This window comes from Glossina fuscipes, unplaced genomic scaffold (genome assembly GCF_014805625.2).
Source record: "Glossina fuscipes isolate IAEA_lab_2018 unplaced genomic scaffold, Yale_Gfus_2 0, whole genome shotgun sequence".
Lineage (NCBI taxonomy): Eukaryota > Metazoa > Arthropoda > Insecta > Diptera > Glossinidae > Glossina > Glossina fuscipes.
The window spans coordinates 4,738,032-4,761,018 of NW_023998414.1; the positions used below are offsets into that span (position 1 = coordinate 4,738,032).

Here is a 22,987-nt window from a genome sequence, read left to right on the forward strand (position 1 = left end):
TAAACTAAATGAACGTGGCTTTTTCATATTACTAAGCACGCAACGATTTTGTCGGATGCTATGTAAAATCGTGTCACACTAGACGAAGCGTATAAATTCTTAGGTTATGTAAGATTTTAGACTAAATGCCCGCATGTTCCTGTTAATGCACAAATAAGTTCTCAGTGTGTAAATTGATTGCTTTATAAAACGAACGATGACGATTTCATTTTTTCCGAAATATTGGGAACACATAGCGCAGACATTGGCGTTCGCATGGTGCAAGCTTCGGTTTGTTTACACAAGCAGCCGGTGCACATCAAAGTGCAGACAGATCGATGTCATTTTGGGGTACTGCGTGTTCATTCTGTTTTTAAAATGGAAACCAATGCTGTCGATGTTGGCTTGGAGTAAAAACGCAATTAACTACGTAAGAGATAGAAAGAGCTTTGCAAGGTTCCACTTAAAAAATTTTAGTCTTGAGAACGGCGCACGCTCACGACTTTCATTTGGTCAGATTGGAAAGGATGCATTTAAAGCCTAGCGAAACTGTTATTATATCCGACCGATGTTAGGTCCAACTAATCAAGTTAAGTGACGCGCTTTAAGAAAACACTAACATGAAAAGTGATTTGGTTTCAGGGCCGCCTCCCGACAGCAAAAGCAATCCACGTAGTGATCTTGAAATTAGGTTAGTAGTTTCTCCTGACGGCGAGAACCTTCTGCAGAGCTGTTTTCTCCCGATTAGCAATAGTTCAGATCGATGCCGTCGTACTTGGCCGATCAACAGCTCACAAAAGTCGAAGATTTGCTCTCGAAACCATAAATTCCTACCGCGTGAACATCCGCAAGCTACTCGTTGAGAAGCAAAAGAACATAGATAGTAAAAGTGAATATTTCGTTTGTTTAATTTTGTGATCAATTTTTTTAATTAAGTTTAAAAGTTCGAAAAAAAACACAAATAACTTTTTCATACATCCAACGTGAAAACAAAGAACTCGTGATAAATCCTTGCGAAAAATTTATCCCGTTCGTAAATCCTTTTGTCGAAAAAGTAAATTGATATTATTTTTTGTAGATATTTGTGCCGTCCGGATTTATGATATGCACATGTTATTTAAGATCTGATTATGAATATATCATATATTAAAAGATCCAAAACTATATATACTGTTGCAGTGTTGCAAACCTGTTGATACCGTATAGCAATTTGGCGGATGGTTTAATGTCAGTTGATTTTATTTGGAATATTTTTGCTTCGTTCGCAATTAAACAAAATTTCAGCAAGAATTCGTACAATTTGTTGAAAACATCGACTATCGCTTCGATTTGTTTACGTTACAAGCTCTTTTTCAGTCAATTAGTTTTCTTACAAAAAACAAACACAAAAAAGAAAAAAAAAATGAAGAAACTATCGCTTCGCAAATAGATATTTATTTAGAAGTTTAAGTTTCTCTAGGTTTCTGGGTTGAGAAAAATGTAAGCAGCGCACAATTTCGGTTGGAGAGTGTATGCAGCAAGTTGTAAGTTAAGGGGATAAACTTACTTACTATACCAAAACATACTCATAAACATATTGTTAACTACATGCATGCAAATAACGAAATGAAACATGCATATAACCTCATCATTGTAATAACATAAAACGGAGAGATTATTAAGTCAATTATCTACAAGAAGTGTTAAGTAATCACACTTTTTAAATTTGCATTAATTGTGAGATTTTATTTTTATACGTCCGATCATTCAGGGGATGTGCCGTACTCGTGTTATACGCGTGTAATGCTCAGAAAGAAGTAAGAATAGGATGATGACGGGCGCAGACTCTCTCTCTCTCTCTCTCTCTCTCTCTCAAGCGGGTGTGCGTTTGCACAATAGGTACGATCAAAGTGAACTGTACCGCACTTGAGATCGATTTAGTTAACGAAAAGTGCATAATAAATGTTTTGAATATGTCGTGAAATTTTCAAAGACAGACAAATCGACACAAGCGAAGATAGACGGCACAAATTTTCCAAAGTTCGCGATGTTTGTTTTCCCATATGCTTGCTATGCTTAGAGCATTTTATTAAGTTTTACAATAATGTTGTTACGAAAATCCCAAATCCAGATAATTTTCCCTAATAATAAATTCCCTAAAGAAGGAAAAACCCAATGCGCATTCGCAGACGCGTCATGCAGCTGCAGGCCGATGACAACGATTAGAGGAAAAGCAGGCTGGGATTAACCATGGGAAACCATAAATTTTGGTATAGCAACGTGCTTGCAGAAATATATATAAATAGGATATATGTGGAAGGGAGGGTTGATTAGTCGGGCAAGAACACAGAAGGTGAGTGTACGGCCAAAATAAATTGTGAATAATCTTACATTTAAGGTACATAATTGTAAATAAATGATTCTACTGTTAAGGAATATAATTGTAAATCGAAGAACTTTGTAGTTCTCTTGATCAATATATCCACGATCCATCGATACGGACTGTGTCTTAAAAAAGCGAATTTTATAACAATATTGTAAATAGTACAAATATTGGATATGTTACAATATTACTCGTTAGTGTTCATTTGTTTACCAATTGTAGAATTGTAAGTTTAGGCAATATTTGAACTTAAGAGAAGAGAGAGAGAGAGAGAGAGAGTGCTTGACATTAAAACTTTTTGCAACATTTTTCTAAACAAAGTTGTAAGGTCGTCTCAATAAATACTTCAATCTCTAGACCGATGGACAGATAACAGTAAATCGATGCTGTTTGGGAAACTAATAAAGTACATTTATTGTAGTCTGCAGTGTAAAAAAACATTTCAGAAAATTATTCAAAAAGTTTTATGTCAATTTGCCTAAACTTTGAAAAGCTCATTGAATTTACGTTAATTTGAGTGTAATGTAAAACAAATTCCAAAATGATTTCAAGCATCAAATTTATGATAAAATGTTGAAAAATTGCATGCGATCAATTAAGGAGTTGTTGTGTTGATCGATTTTCATTAGCAACCGATCGATTGCAAGGAGGAGACCGATTATTTTATAGATTATATTGCTTGCAAAAAAATTTCACTCCAGGACGAACATCCGGCAGTGCAAAGTTTCCGAAGTAGTTTAGATTTACACCTTGACTTTGTCCCTGAATTCCCTGAACTGTGATAGTACGTTTTATATATGCAAGTGTCAGTTGATTAATGAGCTTGCAGCTGGCTTGTTAACCGATTTTTAGATAAAAATCTTTCGCAAGCTTAAACTTTCATCGTTCTTTAGTTGTGAAACGCTTATTTATAGTCGATCCATGTCCATTCTTTTCCATTTTCGTTTTGGACGATCTTTTTAAACATAATGGGTGTGAATTATCAATTCAAATTCAAATTGTATTCTTGGGCGTGGTTGTCGGATTATCAAGACAAGATTTTCATCTTCGATCATTTATTAAGGGTTTTTGTGCCTTTCCCCGATCGTGAGCGTGGCGAACATGTGAACGTACAGCGCCCGTTCACTGCACCGATTCGTAATGCTACGCTGCTCAAACATACAAACATACTAGTGGAGAGAGGAATACAATATTGCCTTAATAAGGCGAATTTCGGCAACACACACACACACACACACACACACACACACACACACACACACACAAACTTACACGCTTTATTCAAAAATTTCCTTCTTATTTATTGACAAAGCAACTGTCTACAAGTGACAAGCAATGAACGCGGACAATGAAAATGGAAATATTAGATGAATGCATGAATGAATTTGTTGATGATGATTTTATTATATTTTCTTTTGGTTTAGAGTTAATCGAGCGATTAAGAGTGCGAAGTCTACAAATTGAAAGAGTAGACATAAGAGAGAAACAAAAATGAAGAAAACCTAACTAACGAATCCATAGCTTTGGAAAATGAATTTTAGTTTTATTAGTAACCGTTAGTTTAGACATAAATCAATTGTGGCTTGTGGTCATAAATATATATATATATATATTTTTTTTTTCTTTTTTTTTCTTTTCATATTTATATTATATGACGCTTTTAAGAATTTGCGGTTATACAATTATTTGAATTCTTTTTGTGAAAAAGTTTATTGAAAGCTTATTTATGTTTATAACCAATTACGCAAGACACACCTTTACAACCATATTTCGTTAAATGATTAAGAAATGATTTTATCATGGAACGTGCAAAAGTCATAGATAATAGTAAAGTGCATTACTACGTATGGGTATAGCTTATATGCGCTGCTACGCTTAAGACTTCAGTATTGAATTTCAATTCGATTTCATATATTGGAACCAAGAAATCTACTTTCGTCCTATGCCCAATCTGGGCTGGCTCCTACCGCAGACATATCAAAATTTTGCACAAGTCTTCACTTTCTTTAAAACTCTGAGTGATGTCAATCGGTTAGTTTTTAAAATTTATGTCGTGTAAAGTGCACACATTTATGACTACTGAAGTTAATTTAGTTATCTCTGTCCTGTCTAGTATACTGCAGTTTGTTGGCTGCAGCTCAAGCGATCACAACACCTAATGCAAGTAAACGAATTATGATCCAAAAGGCATGATAGCGCGACATTTCTACAAAACGACACTCGGCCTCATATTAGACAACAATTTCATAAAACATTAGAAACATTAGAAACATTAAAGCGAGATGTGTCATCATTTCCATCCTGTCCACTATTAGTTGCTTTTCCCCATTCACAAATATACGGGCATCGCGTTCGGGGCGAAAGCATACACTACGATACAATCGTGTTGCTAAGCAACTCAAAGTGGATATATTCTGCGCTTTGAAAGACCTTGGGGTTATGTAAGCCTTGTGATGAATGTAAAAGCACAATAAGCCGAGTCGTGCCGACTCATTAAAGATGTGCTTGGTCAGACCATCAATTAGATTTGGACGCTTTGCCTTAGGTTCGGCGCATAAAGAAGAAGAAGAGAATGGAATAAAACCCGTCTGCCTAGGTTGGCGTAATAAATCTTATAAAACTCAAAACATGACCTTAGATTGTGTTAATCCAGACTTGGGTATGGTTTTCGCATCTTCGTCCATCTTCTGTCGCGATCTCTCTGGCCCATTATTACCATAAGCGAACTCATTCACCCATTGTCAAGTCAGTATCAATCCCTTCAAAAATGGGCCGACTTTGTTTCGTTTTCTTAAGTACAATAGCTTTTAGAAGCTTTTAAGTTCTAGTTTTTAACTTTGGCATTAAACAAGATTTAATTCTATGTTTATGTTAATGTTACGAAAATCCTACAACCGATGGTTTGAGTTTGCATGAAATCTAATCGATTTTCTAAGAAACAAAATTCCAAAATAGAAAGGACGACCCAAAGATATACATATACATGACGGTTCACCTACCGCCTGGCACCTGGCGATTGTTGAAAACATTAACAACAATTGTCGGAATATTTCGTGGAAAAAGGGATTCGCACAAAAATGCTGCATTAAAGTTGGGTAAGCGGAATATCTGCGGGTTACAAATTTCTGTAAATAGTTTGTAAATTTGTAGATTTCCTAAGAATTTTACAGCACTTTTTCGATCAATCCCCGGTCTTATGGTCTTATTTTGAAAAGCCGTTGTTGCTGTGGAAAAAAGTGCTCCAAATTGGTACGAAAAATTTCATTCGGCCGGCTAGTGCGGAATACCGCCCCAGGAAACTTAACTGGGTGTCCGGATTGACGATCGACCACTCTAACATATTATAGTAGTGTACTGTACTGTAGTGCACTGTTATACTACACAGTAGCCATATAAAGGTAGGTAATTTCTTTTAAAGTCTATAAGGTTAAAGAAAAACGGAGAAGCGATAAATTTTTTTTCAATTTGAACTTGTGACTAGAAACGATTTTGAGAATTTACATTTTGTTCCGTCTTCTAAACGCTTTTTAAGATAACGGGTGACAGGTATAAAAGATTCGATCTTGGAATGGATAGAGTTGAGTAAGAACAATGGGAAAAACTTCGTCGTGTTTCCCTTAATAAATGACAAACTGCATCCGAGTGCAGTGTTTTGTAATTTTTCTTAAATATTAAAAAAAAAAAAAAATGTTATTTAATTAGATCATTGACGCGCTTAGGTGTATTTCAATTCTCTACGTATGTGTACTTGACGTGACAAATATTTTAAATTGCGATGCTCGATCTTTCTGTTTGCTTCTTTTGATGACCGCAAGCCAGAACGGGATAAGAACGGTAATAAAGGGAAGATAACATAGTATTATGTGCTAGAAACGAAATAATCTTTAAGTAAAGAGTTACTCATAAATAATGTCATTTAGTTTAATGCTTTTAGTTTGACTTATACACGTATAAAAACTGCTTATATATATATAATTGAATATTCAAAAACTATTAACTGAAGGAATTGTTGTTGAATTGTTGTTTTGTTATTTAATTTGTTGTTGTTTAATTTCTTATAAAAAAAAAAGGCTTTGTAAGTATAATTAACTTTCAATACCAGTTACTTGTCGGGGACTTGATGTGAATTAAATAATATTGCATGACGTCATTGTTTATAAGCAAATCGTACAATTTGCATATGTACAAGAAATTATAATTCTGCGTTTGCGTCCAGGGCAATTTTACTACCCCCCGAGAGATGACATGTCATATAGCAGGCGCATAAAATTCATGAAAAATCAGATAAGTGTTTAAATAAGTGTTCAAGACTCGAGACAAGAAGAGTGATTCAAGAATTGTATAAAATTACCTCACTTCACATATGTGTTATCAAATACGGGGCACGCACTAATTTTCTCACACCGTTTTTAGTATTCAAATATATATATATATATATATACATATATACACTTTCGATTTAATTATGTTGCATCCGTAGCATCTCTGCATTTTTTATTTATGGAAGTTATACTAAATAAACAATTCTACCCACAGTGATTGTTTTGTGTTCTACTCCTTCATGCACAAAGCCATATTTATATTGAATATGTTACGCTCTAGTTTGATGATTAGCAAAATTTTGCTATTCGTTGCTCGCACTCTATCACTCGATCTCATTTGGTGTCATCCATAAGTGCTACGTATTTAGCTTCAGCATTGAAGGTGACGAACAACTTTTTGTTTATTTGCCATCCCTGAAATGAAACTATCTACGAGTAAGGAACAAACATTTGTTTAAGACTTTCTCTCACTTACGTCTTCTGTCCAGACAGTATAAAAGAAAACGAAACCCATAAGTTCTTTTCTAAGTGCGCATAAACACTACCCGTTTGTTCACGAAAGGGAATCTCATAAATAGTTGACAGCAATTATGAACATGCCATGCTTAACATGACAGTGTCATACGCCTTATGCAGCTGGTGATTGACCAAAAATATTAACGCTGCATCCGCGGAGCTTCAACGGATGCAGCATATTAAATATCTTTCTCGTATTAACAATGTGAAAAAGTGGGGTGGATGAAAACCCGATCAGAGATTTGAAATGAATTTTCCCTTGTTAACGTACAGCAGTTTCTTTTGATTGCATTTTAGCTATTTACACCTGTTATTGCTTAAGAGTGAATATGTAAGAAAAATTGATTGATTGGCTGACGTATTTATCTTAGAAATGGACGGAAATTTTTTTATTTATTATAAAAGAAGAAAAATCAAAGTATTTGTATACAATGCACGAATTATTTTATTATTTGTAATGAATTATAAAAAGAAATTCGATTCGTTCGTACGCTTTTTGAATGACGAACTCTGAATGTATTTCAAATATAAATCGCATATGCTACGCATGAACTTGTTAATAGCAAGATTTCCATTAATACCTCAGCCGATGCATCCATCAGATTTTTTAAGAGTGTAAGACAGAAACGACAAGTGGGTGACGTCTGCCCGTCGCGTTTTCTTATGTTCAACTTACTTGATATTTTAAAAATATTTGGAATAAATTTTGGTTCATGAAAATGTACCGATCTAAGCTTGTCTGTCCGTCTGTCCACCTGTCCGGCCTGTTTTGGCTCGGGGACTAATGCTCTCGAAAATGGTTCGGCACAAGATTTTGTCTTTCAAAAAATTGTTTTCAAAAAACAACGGCTCCAGCCGAAATAAATTTTTCAAGCCAAATTAAAATGTGGAAGTATTATCGTTCAGCGGATGTTGTCGAGCAATTTTGAAAATTGCAATGTCTTTTCCCTATAGCGACTTTTCAAAGTAAGGTGTTAATAGGTAAATCGAAAAAGCGTTCCAGTCCGAACGCTTTCCAATAGCTTTCGTCCTCGGGCCGAAACATGCGGGTGTAACAGATTTCATCAACATAGGCCCAAAATCGCTAGACTAGATAGACTGGGGACAAATTTACATGGACTGAGATCAAAGGGACAGGCAGACAGACAGACAAGTTCAGATCATTGATTATTCAGAATTCAGAATCATCTTCTAAATCGATCGGTATAACAAGAGGTATATCTATATTAAGTATATTTAAGTGTTAGATACGTTTGTACAAACTCAATATGTACACCCTTTACCACAAGTTGTGTAGGGTACAATTAACGGTAGAAAATTTGCATCACAAATTTCTTAGATCACAATATAAATAAAGGGATTACCCCGAAAAAGGAATAGGCCCTTCTAGTTTTTTATGATGAAGACTGAAGAATAATACAATCTTTAAGATGTCAACTAAGTTTGCTAAAGATAGATTAAGTCAGGTGATGTTTTGAACGTCTTTCATGTACATATTGGCAAATGTACTATTGCCAAAACGAGTTAATTAGCTGCACTAGGTGAAGTGGTCTAAGGTATTTAAGGTATACGGTGTTGCCCGACTATAATGTTGTTCACTTTTTAATTAATGAAAATGCCTCCCGATGCAAATATTTAAAAAATCGCAATAAGATAATTAATCAAAAATTCTATAAATGTGCAGAAAGCATCGCTTATGAATTTTTTTTAAAATAAATTTATAACTGCTTCAAAGTGTGTTAGTGTCGCTATGATAATAGAAAACATTTTTTTTTTTCTATATTCAGCCACGTTAAGATTTGCGATTTTTTATTGTATAGCTTTATGAGTTTAATATGATAGATCGAACTTCGGATGCCCATTGCTTGAACATGGAAAAGTAGAAAAGTGCGACTTTATATATTTAGTATGTCAAAGTCGATAGTAAGATAATTTTCCTCCTTTTTCTGAGGTCTTCAAACTTTCAATATCTAAGGTAAGTAAAGTTGGTCTTAAATTCAAGCGTCAGAGGACATGTTAAGCCCATGGATCTGTGTTCTACATTACAATCAAGTATCGTGCCTAAATTATTAAGCTATAGATATTAATGAGGGCTTGATAACCCAATTTACCATTCACTCACAAAAGTCACTATATATATATATATATTATATATATATAATTGAATATATATGTAATCTTAGGTTGCTTAAAAGTACCTTGTAAAATTTTCAATTAATGTGTGGTACAAGAGGTATGTTAAAATTAATTTATTTACACCCTTCTGAGTATAAAAATGATGCACTAAAATAATCTGATTTTAGTTGTAAAACAAAAGGCAAACAATTAATTACGGAACGATATTCTCAAAATACATTAAATAAATAAATAAACAAATACATGCAAAGCAGAAGAAAATGAAAAAGTTTGCAACTCTAAGAAGTATTCTAATGTTATTAGCATTTATGAATCCATCGTTGAGTTTTACAAGTTTTGACGATATTTTCGGCTCAGCTACAAAAGTGGGCGGCTTCATTGCTAAAGACTTGGCAAATTTGGTGTCAAGTCCCAAAGTAGTGCTCGATAAGGCTACAGATGTCGGAACTTCTTTGCTATCTCCTGCGAAAATATTTGATGCCAGTAAACAGTTAATAGCGGGTCTACCTTTCGAGGTCTTAGCGTCAGCAATTCACGCGATTTGTAAGCAAACATTTATGTACGCATCAAATCAAATTTCATCTCGAATTATCATAGGGAATTATACGCTCACTCGATTCGATTGAAGAATGTCGTTAGTAGCGACAAATGTCACATATGCTAAAGTGATTTACATTTGTTTTTTTTTTTTTTTTTTATGTTTCAAAATTTTTGTATAGTAGATAAGCCTGAAATTCTTAATCTACACAAGCGCGTATTTTAATTGCTTTCTAGCTGAAATAAATTTGAAAAGATGTATTCGCGATGTTAGGCACAAATATCTATCTGGTAGAAAATTGCCGAACGAGTTGCTGTGAATTCATCTCTCAAATGTTTAGTGATATGCTGGCTAACTCTTAAATGTACTCAATGTTGTACTAAGTGTTGTTTGCAAACTATTAAAAGTGTAACATTTTTATGCCCATCACCAGGGGTGTTTAGGTTAGTAGAGAAGAAATACTCAGCATACGGTGTATTAGACGAACACACGGACATGCTTACGTATCTCTCGTCCTTCCGTGATGATTATCGACAAGCGATCCTTTTTTGTTTGCTTTTATAACCAATCTGCTAATTAATATAATACTTATGTGAGTTGAATTGAAAAGCTTAGATATCTTAATACATGAAAATATGAGCATATCCTACGTTAACGTTAACGGCTCATAGGTCAATCCTTTGAAGATACTTTGCGAATAAGCTCAATCTCATGAAAGTAATAATTGTAAGAATAATTAATTGTGGATTTTGTGGATGAAATCCATCCAATTTTCGACATTTGTCGAATTTAAATTTGTTTCTTAGGTTCGCAGGCTTTGTCATCGAATGTCATTCAACCGAAGATTTTGCCCGATATTGATCAAATGCAGTTTCAGTTGCGAGCACAATGTAAGCGTCAAAGTATTCCATTGCTTAGAGCTAATGAAATGTGGAAAATGGCCGAATTTGATCCCAGCAAGAAAGTTGTAATATTAGCGACTGGTTGGTCAACAAGCATTAATGATAGCGTTTCCATCGATGTGTTCGCTAAGGCTTTCCGTTGTCGTGGAGATATTAATTTTGTGGCAAGCATACATCCTTCTGGTGCTTTGAATTAATATAAATTATAATCGAACATTTGTTTTTTCTTTAGGCTGTCGATGTCGCCCGGTATGTGGATACCTTATATACATGGTCAGCCCTTAATACAGATATATTAGGCAAATATATTGCGGAAGGATTGAAATTTTTAATTGACGTTGTTCCAGTTAAAAATATTCATTTAATTGGGCACAGCTTGGGTGCTCATATAATGGGTGCGGCCGGCCGTCAATTTCAGGAGATGACCCATTTAAGAATACCTCGTATAACTGGCTTAGATCCAGCTAATCCCTGTTTTAATGAGGGCGATGCCTTATCCGGCCTAATGCGCGGTGACGCTGACTTTGTTGATATCATTCATAGCAATAGTAACGTATTAGGCAAAGGTCAGCCTATGGGTGACGCCGATTTCTATCCTGGCGGTTTAAAACCTCTGGCTGATGGTTGTTTAACAGTTGCTTGTTCGCACGAGAGAGCCTGGCAGTATTTTGCAGAAACTATTTACCCTGACAATGAACGCAATTTCGAGGCGTACCGATGCAGCTCGTTGGCGGGAGTCGAAAAGGGAGAATGTAGATTTCAAAGCGCCTTTATGGGTTATGCTGTAGCAAACGATATTAAAGGCAACTACTTTATGATGGTAAACGAAAATCCACCATATGGTCTGGGCGGAAGTGCACGGAGTGCGGCAGTGCAGGAAAATTGCGGTGCGTGTCCGTACTATTAAAAGAAACTTATTAAAACAATAAAAAACTTGTGTGTTTGGCTTTTAATATTAGTTTTATTAAGGCTTTTCTTAATGCAAAAACTACTTTACTTTTATATCGTTATTGTGTAGCTTGGAAGTTCGCGAGCTTTAAGTTGAACTTTTAATTGTCAATGATTTTAATTGAAATAAAGTTAAACTGGAATTTTTTTTTTTTTTATTTTGTTTTTTAGTAGAGTTTGTTTGTGATGAAAGAAATTTTAAGTCGAGAATCCTGCTCGCTTACTATACCAGAAACACACAACCGAAGAATGAAAGTATGTTTGTGCAATAAGAGCTGCGATCTCTATGTTTGTAAGATAATTATGAGTAGAAGATCGCTGCTATAACGTAGCTCTTGCTTCACCATTCATGTTTCAACGTTATTGGAATCCTTGCTTAAATATCGATATGAACCTTTACTTTGATATTTTGCCTGAGCTGGGACATTTTTGATGCCTTCTAGTATACACATGCTGTTTGACGAAGCAAAAGTCTGTTGCCGCCAAATCTGGCGAGTCCCTTCATTTTGTGAAATGATCTGATGCTTCAAAATGAACGCTAGAAGTGAGATTGCAATTCTTCTGAGATGTTTCTGGCATGTTTTTTGTTGCACGATGTAGAAGCTGTTAGTTTATGGGCCGCTACGGAACGCTACAGCTCTGTAACGCTCTACATTCCACGATTACGATATTTTCAGAGGGTGTAGTAGGCACTGAACACCTTTCATAGTTTTTGTTCTTTGACTCAGGCAGGTTGAAAATTCGTGGCAAATATAAAGCCTGGAGGTCAGGCTTATTCAACGTTCCCTCTAAGGGCAATACGTCTTCTATTTGTTTTCCTCTTTTTTTTTTTTTTTTTTTTTTTTTTGTTTTTTTCGTTTCAAATACGATATAATGCAAAAAAAACAAAAGCATAAATATTTTAATGAGCTACTAAAACAATACAAAAAGTTGAGCAAAAATATATGTGGGTACACAGATTTATAAGCGTATGTGGTAAAATATGCGATGATGTTAACTATTGGGAAATCTTTTATCTAAGTATATACATGTGCCCATAGCATGCATGACCTTCGCTCGAGAAAAATTTATTGTAAAGACACATATAATAAATGTTAAGAGCAAGAAACACTTGTAGCGGAAACAAAAACAAAATAAGAGTAAAAAAAAATAATAAATAAATAAATAAAAATAAAAAATAAATAAATTAACAAAAAAAAACAAAAGTAAAAAAGTATTTCAAAAGTTTAAAAGTTGCACAATTCATTCTATATGTTGTAAAGTGATGTGTGATGGAATTAAAATTCGCACAATTATTTTTGGTAAATCACTGTGTTTCTGTGTGCGGCATGTACATCTATTTATGTGTATGCATAACATTAACTGGTTTTCGGAGAGTAGTGCAGCTAAGCATCAGTCATTGAAACAAGAAGCATAATAAACAAATAAAATTTAATAAGTAAAACTAAATTACTACATGTGTTATGCATTAAAGTGTTTATTAATGTCAAATTGTTATTATACAGATATGTACATATGTACATATGTAAGATTCACACAGCCACTAATCGAGAGTATATTAAATTAATCACAAAGTGTCCAAATCGGATATATATCGCATATACATTCTCGTTAGTCTTTTTAAGTTAATTGGAAGGATAGGTTAAGTGTTGCTGCAGTGACATCAAATCGTCCTTCCATTCAAGTCGATCAAGCTTTGTCTGGTACCTTACTAACATATTATACCAGATATGCGATATTCATTTCAAGCTTGACTTGATCGAAGTCAATTTACTTTAAAATTTTATTTATTTATTTATTTTTTTTTTTATGTATTTTCATTTCACTGACACATATATTTTATATATTATCCTAGACAAGTCAATATTAGAATAGTAAGTTCGATGTTTTAAGAGAATGGATTTAGATCACTTTCAAAGTAAACGACATATATATATATATATATATATATATATATATATAATTTATGTGAAGAGGAACAAGTGATGTATCTCTATTCATAAAAGTTTACACATAGAGAGACAACTTGCCCATTGAAACTGTTATACTATAAATGAATCAATCGATCGGGAATATTTTCATTTTCTGGCAAAATTATCCCTACAGGTTATGATGTTTATTGGTCGGTGAACAAAAAACATGAAGAATGCTTATACATTAAAGAGTTACACTGGCCGCGAGGAGGTTCAAAAATAAACACACACACCAGTAAAAGGTGTTACAGATGTGGGGGGTTACTTTACATTGCATAAAATGCAATTTTGAATAAATTTTTAGTTTTCTGTACACGCACACACACACACACACACACACACACACACACACAGACACACAAAGTATTTTGCATATCGGTTTAGTTGGTTTTTTTCCGCGATTATATAGTGATATTCGTTTTTAATTTGATTTTCGTGCTTCGTTCCCGTCAAACTTAGCCTTTTGTTGAGCAATGAGACAAAGAAATTTGTGCGAAGAGCGTTCTCCCCAAACAATCCCGTATATGTGAATGAATGTTCGTGTTTTAATATATTTTTATAAAAAATTTTTCAAATTATGTAATATTTAGCATTATTCAAAGTCTAATTAAACGTTTTACGACGTGTTAATACATATTATTAAACCCACCTTGATAAGCAACAAATGCGACATCAAGTTCATAAATTGATTTGTTTATTTATCATCTGCTTATAATTATTTTATAATGTTAACTAAGAATGTTTCAATTCAATAATTTGTATGAAAGTCTGGCAGAGTAGTTGACCGTGGTCAACATAGTAACATATTCTGGTTTGGAACCAGAAAATGATGGTTAAGACTATAAGAATAACGCGCCTATTGGACGGCTGTTGAAGCTTTAATTTAATCATTAGTTTCTTTTTCTATATAAATATCATACGATATCTATATTATATGAACAGTATTGCGAGTAAACTTCTCAAGTTTAAATAAAACATCTTAACGCGAATCACAATATGAAAGTCTTGATTATATTCTGCGCTTTACTAGCTGTAGCCATGGCTGTTCCTTGGGGCGGTAGTTACGGTTGGGGTGGCAACTATGGACATAATTATGGCTGGAATGGTAACGGTGGAGGCTATTATACTTCGTATCCAGTATACAGGGTTGCACGAACCGGCCACAACGGTTGGGGCTACGGCTGGGGTGGCAATTATCGTAACGGTTGGGGCAATAATTATCATCATGGTTGGTGGTAAAGAGCGACAAGGACGCGTGAAAAAAGTTCTCGGATATCCTGGCGTATTTTAATTTCGTTTAAATTTAATGTTACTCTTAAATTGAAAATAACAAAAAAAAAAAAAAAATGTTTTTTTTTGCTCTTGAATATAAAAATCTTTACTTGCTTTTACAATTGAAAATAAGTGTGTTATTGTTATTTTTGCTTTCCTTTTATTTATTTAATTATTTTTTCTTTCTAATTTGCGAAAAAAATTATATATATATATATATATATATATATATATATAAAAAATTTCGGTAAATAATTTACTACACAGGCCATGGAGTAGTATCATGTGGTGGTGTGCTTTAGCGCTCATATGTAAAGTTGTAATTGCCGAATCGTGTACAAGCATATTTTATGATATCAATCATAGATCATATAATAGATGCGGTGTTATTATTATGCACTCTGGGTGAAACCAGATGTTTAGCTCTTAACCGCGGTAAATACTTTTATGATTAATTGGCTTAGGGGGAATGAAAACACTGTTTGAAAGTTACAGAATGTTTCTAACGGTAATTTCGGTATACACGAAATTAAATAAATTATAACTGATGTTGAACTTTAAATATCAACAGTAAACCTAACGTCGTGTGACCATCAGCAATGATAACATCATCTCAAGATAAATCTTGATGAACAAAAAAAAAAAAAAAAAAAGTTGAAAATAAAAAGAAATCAGCAAAGAATGAATGAAAAACATCTGAAATGTATAAAAAACAAGAAGTTTCGGATACATAAAATAATAATAATAATATATTAGTTTGGGGAAAAAGAAATCCATTATTTTTATATGAACTTCAGGACTTTATTTAACATGCTTCGGATTGTCCGATTTGGGTCAAATATGCACCGTTTTGTTGTATGGTTTGTTGCCATTTTAAAGGTAACTTCAAAATGCCTCTCTCATAGAAGTCCTGGTCTCTATTTGCAAAAAACTCTAGTAGTCAATTTTCACAATCCTCCCTAGGTTTCAATTTTTTATCATTAAAGAAATTTTGCAGTGCAAGAAAAAGATGATAATCGCTTGGTGCCAAGTCCGGACTGTACGGCGAATGCATTAAAACTTCCCAACCAAATTCCCGAAGTTTCTGGCGAGTCACTGTAGATGTGTGTGGCCTAGCGTTGTCCTGGTGGAACACGATACCCCTCCTGTTGGCCAATTCTGGCCGTTTCTGGTCAATCGTTATCTTCAAACGGTCCAGTTGTTGACAGTAGAGATCAGAATTTAGCGTTTGGCCATATGGAAGCAACTCATAATAAATAAACCCCTTCCAGTCCCACCAAATGCACAGCAAAACCTTCCTGGCCGTTTGAGGTGCTTCACCGCTCTTTGACCACGATCGTTTTCGCACAGGGTTATCTTATGTGATCCATTTCTCATCTCCAGCCACCATCCGTTTAAGAAATGGGTCTATCTCATTCCGTTTGGCCAAGGCTTCGCAGATGGAAATTCGATCCATCATGTTTTTTTCTGTTAATTGGTGTGGCATCCAAACATCGAGCTTCTTTTTGAATCCAGCTTTGTGTAAATGGTTTAAAACTGTTTTATGGTCGATTTTTAGCTCCCGGGCGATGTTATCAATGCTAACATGCCGGTCAACTTCGATCATTTCTCCGATTTGATCGACATTTTCGACGACCGGCCTACCTGTGCGAGGTGCATCTTTATCATCAAAAATTCCTGAACGGAATCTACGAAACCAAAATTGCACATAATTGGCTGTTACAGTATCGGAACCATAAACACCATCCACAATTTTAGCCGCCTGGCTTGCATTTTCGCCTTTGTCAAAGAAAAACTGTAAAATGTACCGAATTTTCTCTTTGTTCACTTCCATTTTTAACACGCTGTAACTCACAACTGCATGCACCAAACAAAAAACAGCAAAAGAATTTTTTTTACTGCGAAATGTCACCTTTCCAACGAGCATAAATCTGAAATTGTTTGATCGATACTTTACGAGAAATCTATCAGTGCAGCCGTCTACCAAAAAAATAATGGATTTCTTTTTCCCCAACCTAATATATGTTAAAAACAAGTCCCGAAAACATAAACCAACAACAATTAACCTTGGGTGTATGAACTTTAGGTTGCTTCAAGTTTTTCAGACAATTAGTTTATTTGCCTCTTTTTTTATTGATACGCCTTTTGAAATAAAAAACAATTCAGCGAAATAAATAAAGAATAAAAAACGATGGAAAGGGAGGATGGCCAGGGCGAAATGTGGCCAGAGTACACAATGCCCAAAGGCATGATAACATGAGCTATCTTGATACACAATGCGTTTAAATAAATAAAAATAAATTAAAAGTTAGTGAAGACTTTAAGGATGATCTCTGAGGGGTTTGGGTGTCTCAAGAGTTTATCAGCTCAAGGTCGTAGATTATTGTACGAAACATATTTAGTTTTTAGAGCAGCTTTAAAATTTTTGTTTGGTTTACGTTTGTCAAAGGAATCGCTGAACGAAAAACTTATTTTGTATATCTAGATAAACTTTCTTTCGGGCTTAAGGTAATTAAACATGATTTTTTGCTTTGCGTCTCACCTGTCTACGTTATTAATTGTCGATAGAATTCTTGTGTTCCCGTGAGCCTTAGTTAATCTAAGTGTCTAAACTGAACAAATGGCAATAATTAAAATTGGGTGGTTCTTTCACCCTATACTCATATGATCAACGAACGCCCTTAATACCGGCCTTTATGTATCAAAATCGATTCGTTTATGTGCTTTCGTAATATTCCATGTTAATGCGCAACAGATATGCATGGAGGGTGAAAAGAATATTATGACTTTATGTGATCGATGCAATTCCCCGTAAACGATTATTAGCCTCTTTTACTAAGTAATGAATTTTTTGTAAAAGAAGTTTAGCGTCTGCACCTACCTTGATGGCCTACCAGACGAAACTCAAAAGTGAGAAGGCCTTTTCGAAGACTTGAATACCAGATTGTACTTAAAATCCTCCGCTCTCTACAAGGCGAAACCTACCTGCACCTGTAATTATTGAATTTTTCCTTCTCCCCTTCAGTAAGGACAACCACAGCCACTAGGAATATTCTCAGAAAGGCCACGTTTGATCAGTTAGGTCTGACGCAACGCTAGTTCAACCGAATTATTCGCAATACTATCACTTCTGCTTAGGGATCCCTAGAGCCATTCTCCTAAGCATATGTGATATACGGGTGAGTGGGCAACTTCACCACCGTCGGCCACGGCGTTGTGATTATCGCCATTATGCGTGTCAGTGTTGTGCATACTCTTATCCACATTTCCTGGATTGCAATTGAAATCCTATCCTATAGAGCAGATATTAATCCAACATAGTCAGGCATCAACACACACACTACTATACTCCTTTGGTCGCTCAATAAGTTTTGAGCACACCCAGGAGTCGGCATGCAGACGACTCCTAACACTCGGATTTTTGTCACTGGGAACGTTGGGGGCTAAGAAGATTTTGATCTTTTTGTTTTCAATTTGACTCAAGTCCTTCCTCATCAGCCTCTCAAACCAAGCTTTATCAAAGCGGTAACGAACACCGCTTACATAGGTTTGACTGTAAATAGCCTTAATTGTATGGATTTTAATTGCGGAATCTTTAATTTATTGATTTAAAATGTCGAACAATAAATTAGAAAATAAGACTTATTGTTACCATATATTTCTATTAATTGAAAATAAATAAATAAATAAGCAAGTAAAAACTATTATTTGAATCTTTATAAAACAATAATTTATTACACTAACATAACCGTAAAATATGAGAGATGACGCAGAGGCCGCAGTACTCAATATAGGGCATAAAATTAAGTAACATTATAATACAGGATTGAAGCAAAAAAAAGGAAAGAGCTGGGAAATAGGTAAGAAGCAAAAAAAAAAAAAAAATAAAAAATAATAATAAGGACTCTCGAGAATATTTGAGTTGGGCAAATAAGGATTTCGCGATATGGTCAAGTGGTTCAGATTCCAGTTTTCATTTATAATATCTCCAGAAGATTATCTCGACTCGAATGCCAGGATATATAAAATGAGAAAATTCAATTAACATTAATGTTAGGACTATTCATATTTTATTATGGCAATACTGTCGACTTCTCAACTCTAAGATTCTTATTCGATTTCAATGGTCTTGTCCGCACAGAGTCTATTTGTATACATTTTTATAAGCATATTACTATTACCTAAGTTCATGGCTTCATTTTTAATCCTTTAACCTGCCTTTCCGTTAATCGTTTTCCTCGGCCGGCAGCTGCATGACGCGCCGCGAATGTGCACTTGCGTTTTCTTTGTCTACGTAATTTATTATTTAGGAAAATCAAATATTTGGAATGAATTGGATTTGAGATTTCCGTAGCAATATCAAACATTCGGGAACGTTAAAGTCAGTTATGTTAACGATAAGTTCGTTGTGGTAGATGATGTGAAAAGTTTTTTAAATATTTAAGAGAGTTTTTTGTTTTTTTGGAAGTAGCGTTTAAAATGTTTGTCAGTCTGTTATAACTTGCTATGTTTTGCTTAAATCATGTCTAAGGTCGAATTGCTGATTGGTTAAAATCGATGAGCACTTGATAAACTATCAATTCTTAGTTTAATACCTATAGTTATTAAATATTTAAACGAATATTTCTTATATATGTATGGTGGATAATATCAATTAATTTAAAATACTTTCAAACTATTTTAGTTACTTGATAATTACTCGTACGATTTTTCCATAAAAATAATTTTGAATTCTATTTAACCTTGAAACGAACGCCTGAAGATTAGCAAAGATGGTGAATGACAGACTTATGTCTTTGAAAAGTATTTTTTTTTTTTTTTTTTTAATTAAATAAAAAAATTATTTGGTTGTCGTGGTTGCTGGTTTCTCCAAACTTTTTGTTGGCCAATATACGGGGTGGGGTTTTTTTTTTTTTTTTTTTTTTTTTTTTTTTTTTGTTGATTATTCGTTTTATAAGTACGTACACATGTATATATATATACACTATGTGATATTTATTCATCTGACAAACAAATTAATAGCTTTTCATGTTTTAAATAAGACACTTGCCAAGCATGATCTGTATGAATATATATAGACGGATACTGGTTATAAGTTGAAAGTATTTAAAAATTTTAAATATTCTCACATAAGTCTACGTATCATAACTAAAGGGTAGAAACAATTCATAGATTGTATATTTATTATTAATTTACATTTATAAAATATTCAATTACAATTTTATTTATCATCCGCAATTGATTAGATAATAAAGGAAAACAATTCAAGTACGGACTGAATCTGCTAACGCGTATATGCATTGACTTTTCCAACATTTATATTTTTTTTTTTGTTTATTATCTTTCGATTTATTTAAGACGTGCATCCTGATGTGTAAGTTTTGTATTCTAACATAATCAAGATCTACGAGTACATCCATATATGAATTATTCAGCTAGAAAAGGTTTTCTTTTTATAATTTTCGCCAACTGATAATACCAAACATTATTCCGGGATAAAGTTTTCTATTTCAAGCTTTATGCTCTTATCATTATCATCAATAAGATAAAATCTACCAATAATCGCATTCTCGACAATGGGAGAAAACCTTTGAAAATCTTTCACAAGTTCACAAGAGGAGTCGCGAATACCGTACAATTATATAATTGTACGCGTGTTGAAAGTATAGTTGATACAACTCGCCAACTCAGTTATATCACTCAATGACCTTACATTAGGGTATGTTTTGAAAATCCAAATGATTACCCGAATAGGTAAGAGTTGCGATCATCAACTTAATGTTCGTGAGTTGATCATAGTCTCTACTGCGCACTTACGTAGATATAAGGAATTGTGGGAAAGTACTCTTTTATAAGAGTAGAAAGAAAAGAAGAAAAAAAAAAAAAAGACAAGAAAGAGAAAAAGCTACTAATGCTAACTGAGGTGAAGATGTTATCCTTTTTTTTATGATTTTCGACGAAAAGTTATCAAAATTTGCTCTTCCTTGCTAATAAAAATTAATTTTTAAAATTTCCTATATATGTGATAAATATACATTAAACGGCATCGATTTTTAAAAATAAAGCGGAAAGGGGAAAAGAGAAAACAGAATTTTTCTCTTAAATAAATTGCATCTACTTAGCAAAATTTATTTATGACAGTGGTTAACAAAAATTGAATTTAATTTAACGTTATATTGTAGTTATTAATTTAATTATGCATTTAAATGTCACCGTCTCGTAATTAATTTGAAAACTTATTATATTTTTTATTAATGTGTTTTGAGTAAATAACAAAACAATTATCTGGTCAACTAGAGAGAAATCGGCTGTACTGCGTTGAGGAAGTTAAAAAAATTTATATATTCATTTCATTCATTTAATTCGTTTCGCCTCTACTTTGACATTTAAATGCTAATTGACATTGTCTTGTTTATTAGGCTTCATAATTTTTAGACATAGTGTTAATTCATTCTTCTATTCTATTTACATTATGGCAAAGTAAAGTGCATTAGAAGAGATGCATTATCGTTAACTTGTGTGATTCTCAATGCTGAGAATATATTTGCCTTTTCCCCATAAACAGGTACACTTTCTATCGGGACTAACGAGGCTGTGGGGGGCTTTACAGAACAAGAACTGACATAGTGACTAACTCTGTTGTTATCCTATCATTCTTTATTTACTTGCCAGATAATGCACTTCAAAATTAGATTTTGCTTCCACACTTTCGACATATTTACCTTATACGCTATGGAATCTAAAAAAATTAGTCTGGATGGTTTAAATTTAGTATAATTAACGTCAATGTCAAATGACTGTTATGGATAAATTCTGATTATATATTCGATATTTTTGCCGAGATACTATTATGTAACACTTTTAGTCGCGAAAATTTGACGACTTTTGCAAAATAAGGCGTTACATGGCGATTAGTCGCAAGTAATTCGATCTAAGCTATATTCAATAGGGTTCGCCCTTGGATCAAGTTACCTCAGGCGATTTAATTTTATAATATAATATCTTGAAGATTGCGATCTTTACATAGAGAAACATCAGAGAGAGACACGAGCAGATAACCTAAAATCGATTGAGGAAATGATTATGATTCCATTATACGCGGTCGATGTGTCTTAAGTACTTCTGAGTCACATATACCGTCACATATATCTGCATAAATTTAACTACCTTGTATCGTAAGTGGTGTAGCGTATAGAATGGTGTATTGAGATCAGAAACTAAAGGGAAAAGATGAAAGAATTTAAAACGTCATTAAGGAAGCGTCCAAGGAATACTTGCGGTCGTTTACGCGGAAATTCCGCATATTCTGTAGGCATACCTTCTTCCACTTACCATTCGCTTCGACCGATTGAGGACATTCTTCGAATTCTATGATTTAATTTCTTCAAAGGCATCCAGAACTGGCTTTGTTTCCCGTTAATTTGATTAAATACCGACTCACTCTTTTTTTAAGAAATACATATGCAGCACTGAAATTAGAAAATAGTTTCGACTGATGAGAAACAAATTTTTAAATATAATGAGTTTTCGCGTTATTACGGAGTAAGCATATTTTTTTGCACAAGAAAACAAGAAAAAAAAAAAAATTATATCCGGTTGCGAGCGAATCTTTTGTTTCGACCACCGTTGCCTAATAAAAAACAAGGAAACAAGGAAAAATATAAATTTGCGTATTCTATAATATTGAATGGGCGTGGCTGATTTTTTTCTATTTTTATGCAATGACTTTGTGGAAATTTATCTCGTGTATCTGCAGCTTATGAGAAACGAGCAAAAAACAAGAAAAGCAAAGGTGTTCTCCGTTTTGACCGTGTAGACGTGTGGACTTTGTAGAAGTGTTGTTTGACCTTTTTGCGGCATTTTCAAACTCTTTTGCAAATTTGTTGGCGATATCTCCATTTTCGCGAACGGTACAATACGTACAACATATACTACACAGTTTGATAGACGGACAAATGGACAGACAAATGGACGGACCTGTTTACATAGACGGACAGACATAGACGGACAGACTGGACGGATCTGCTTAGATCGATTCA

The 22,987-nt window shown here is 33.9% G+C and overlaps 2 protein-coding genes across 2 annotated transcripts; both read left to right on the forward strand.

Annotated features, from left to right (window-relative positions):
* The first annotated feature begins 9,484 nt into the window (after positions 1-9,484).
* Positions 9,485-11,823, forward strand: LOC119637727 (vitellogenin-1-like). Its single transcript, XM_038033947.1, has 3 exons — positions 9,485-9,858; positions 10,660-10,919; positions 10,988-11,823. Exons 1-3 carry the CDS (start codon positions 9,576-9,578, stop codon positions 11,660-11,662), a joined length of 1,218 nt encoding a protein of 405 aa, XP_037889875.1. The 5' UTR covers positions 9,485-9,575; the 3' UTR covers positions 11,663-11,823.
* A 2,769-nt stretch (positions 11,824-14,592) lies between these two features.
* On the forward strand, positions 14,593-15,023 carry LOC119644637 (glycine-rich protein HC1-like). The gene has a single exon (XM_038044270.1). The coding sequence runs from the start codon at positions 14,673-14,675 to the stop codon at positions 14,913-14,915; it is 243 nt and encodes an 80-aa protein (XP_037900198.1). The 5' UTR covers positions 14,593-14,672; the 3' UTR covers positions 14,916-15,023.
* The last annotated feature ends 7,964 nt before the right edge of the window (positions 15,024-22,987 follow it).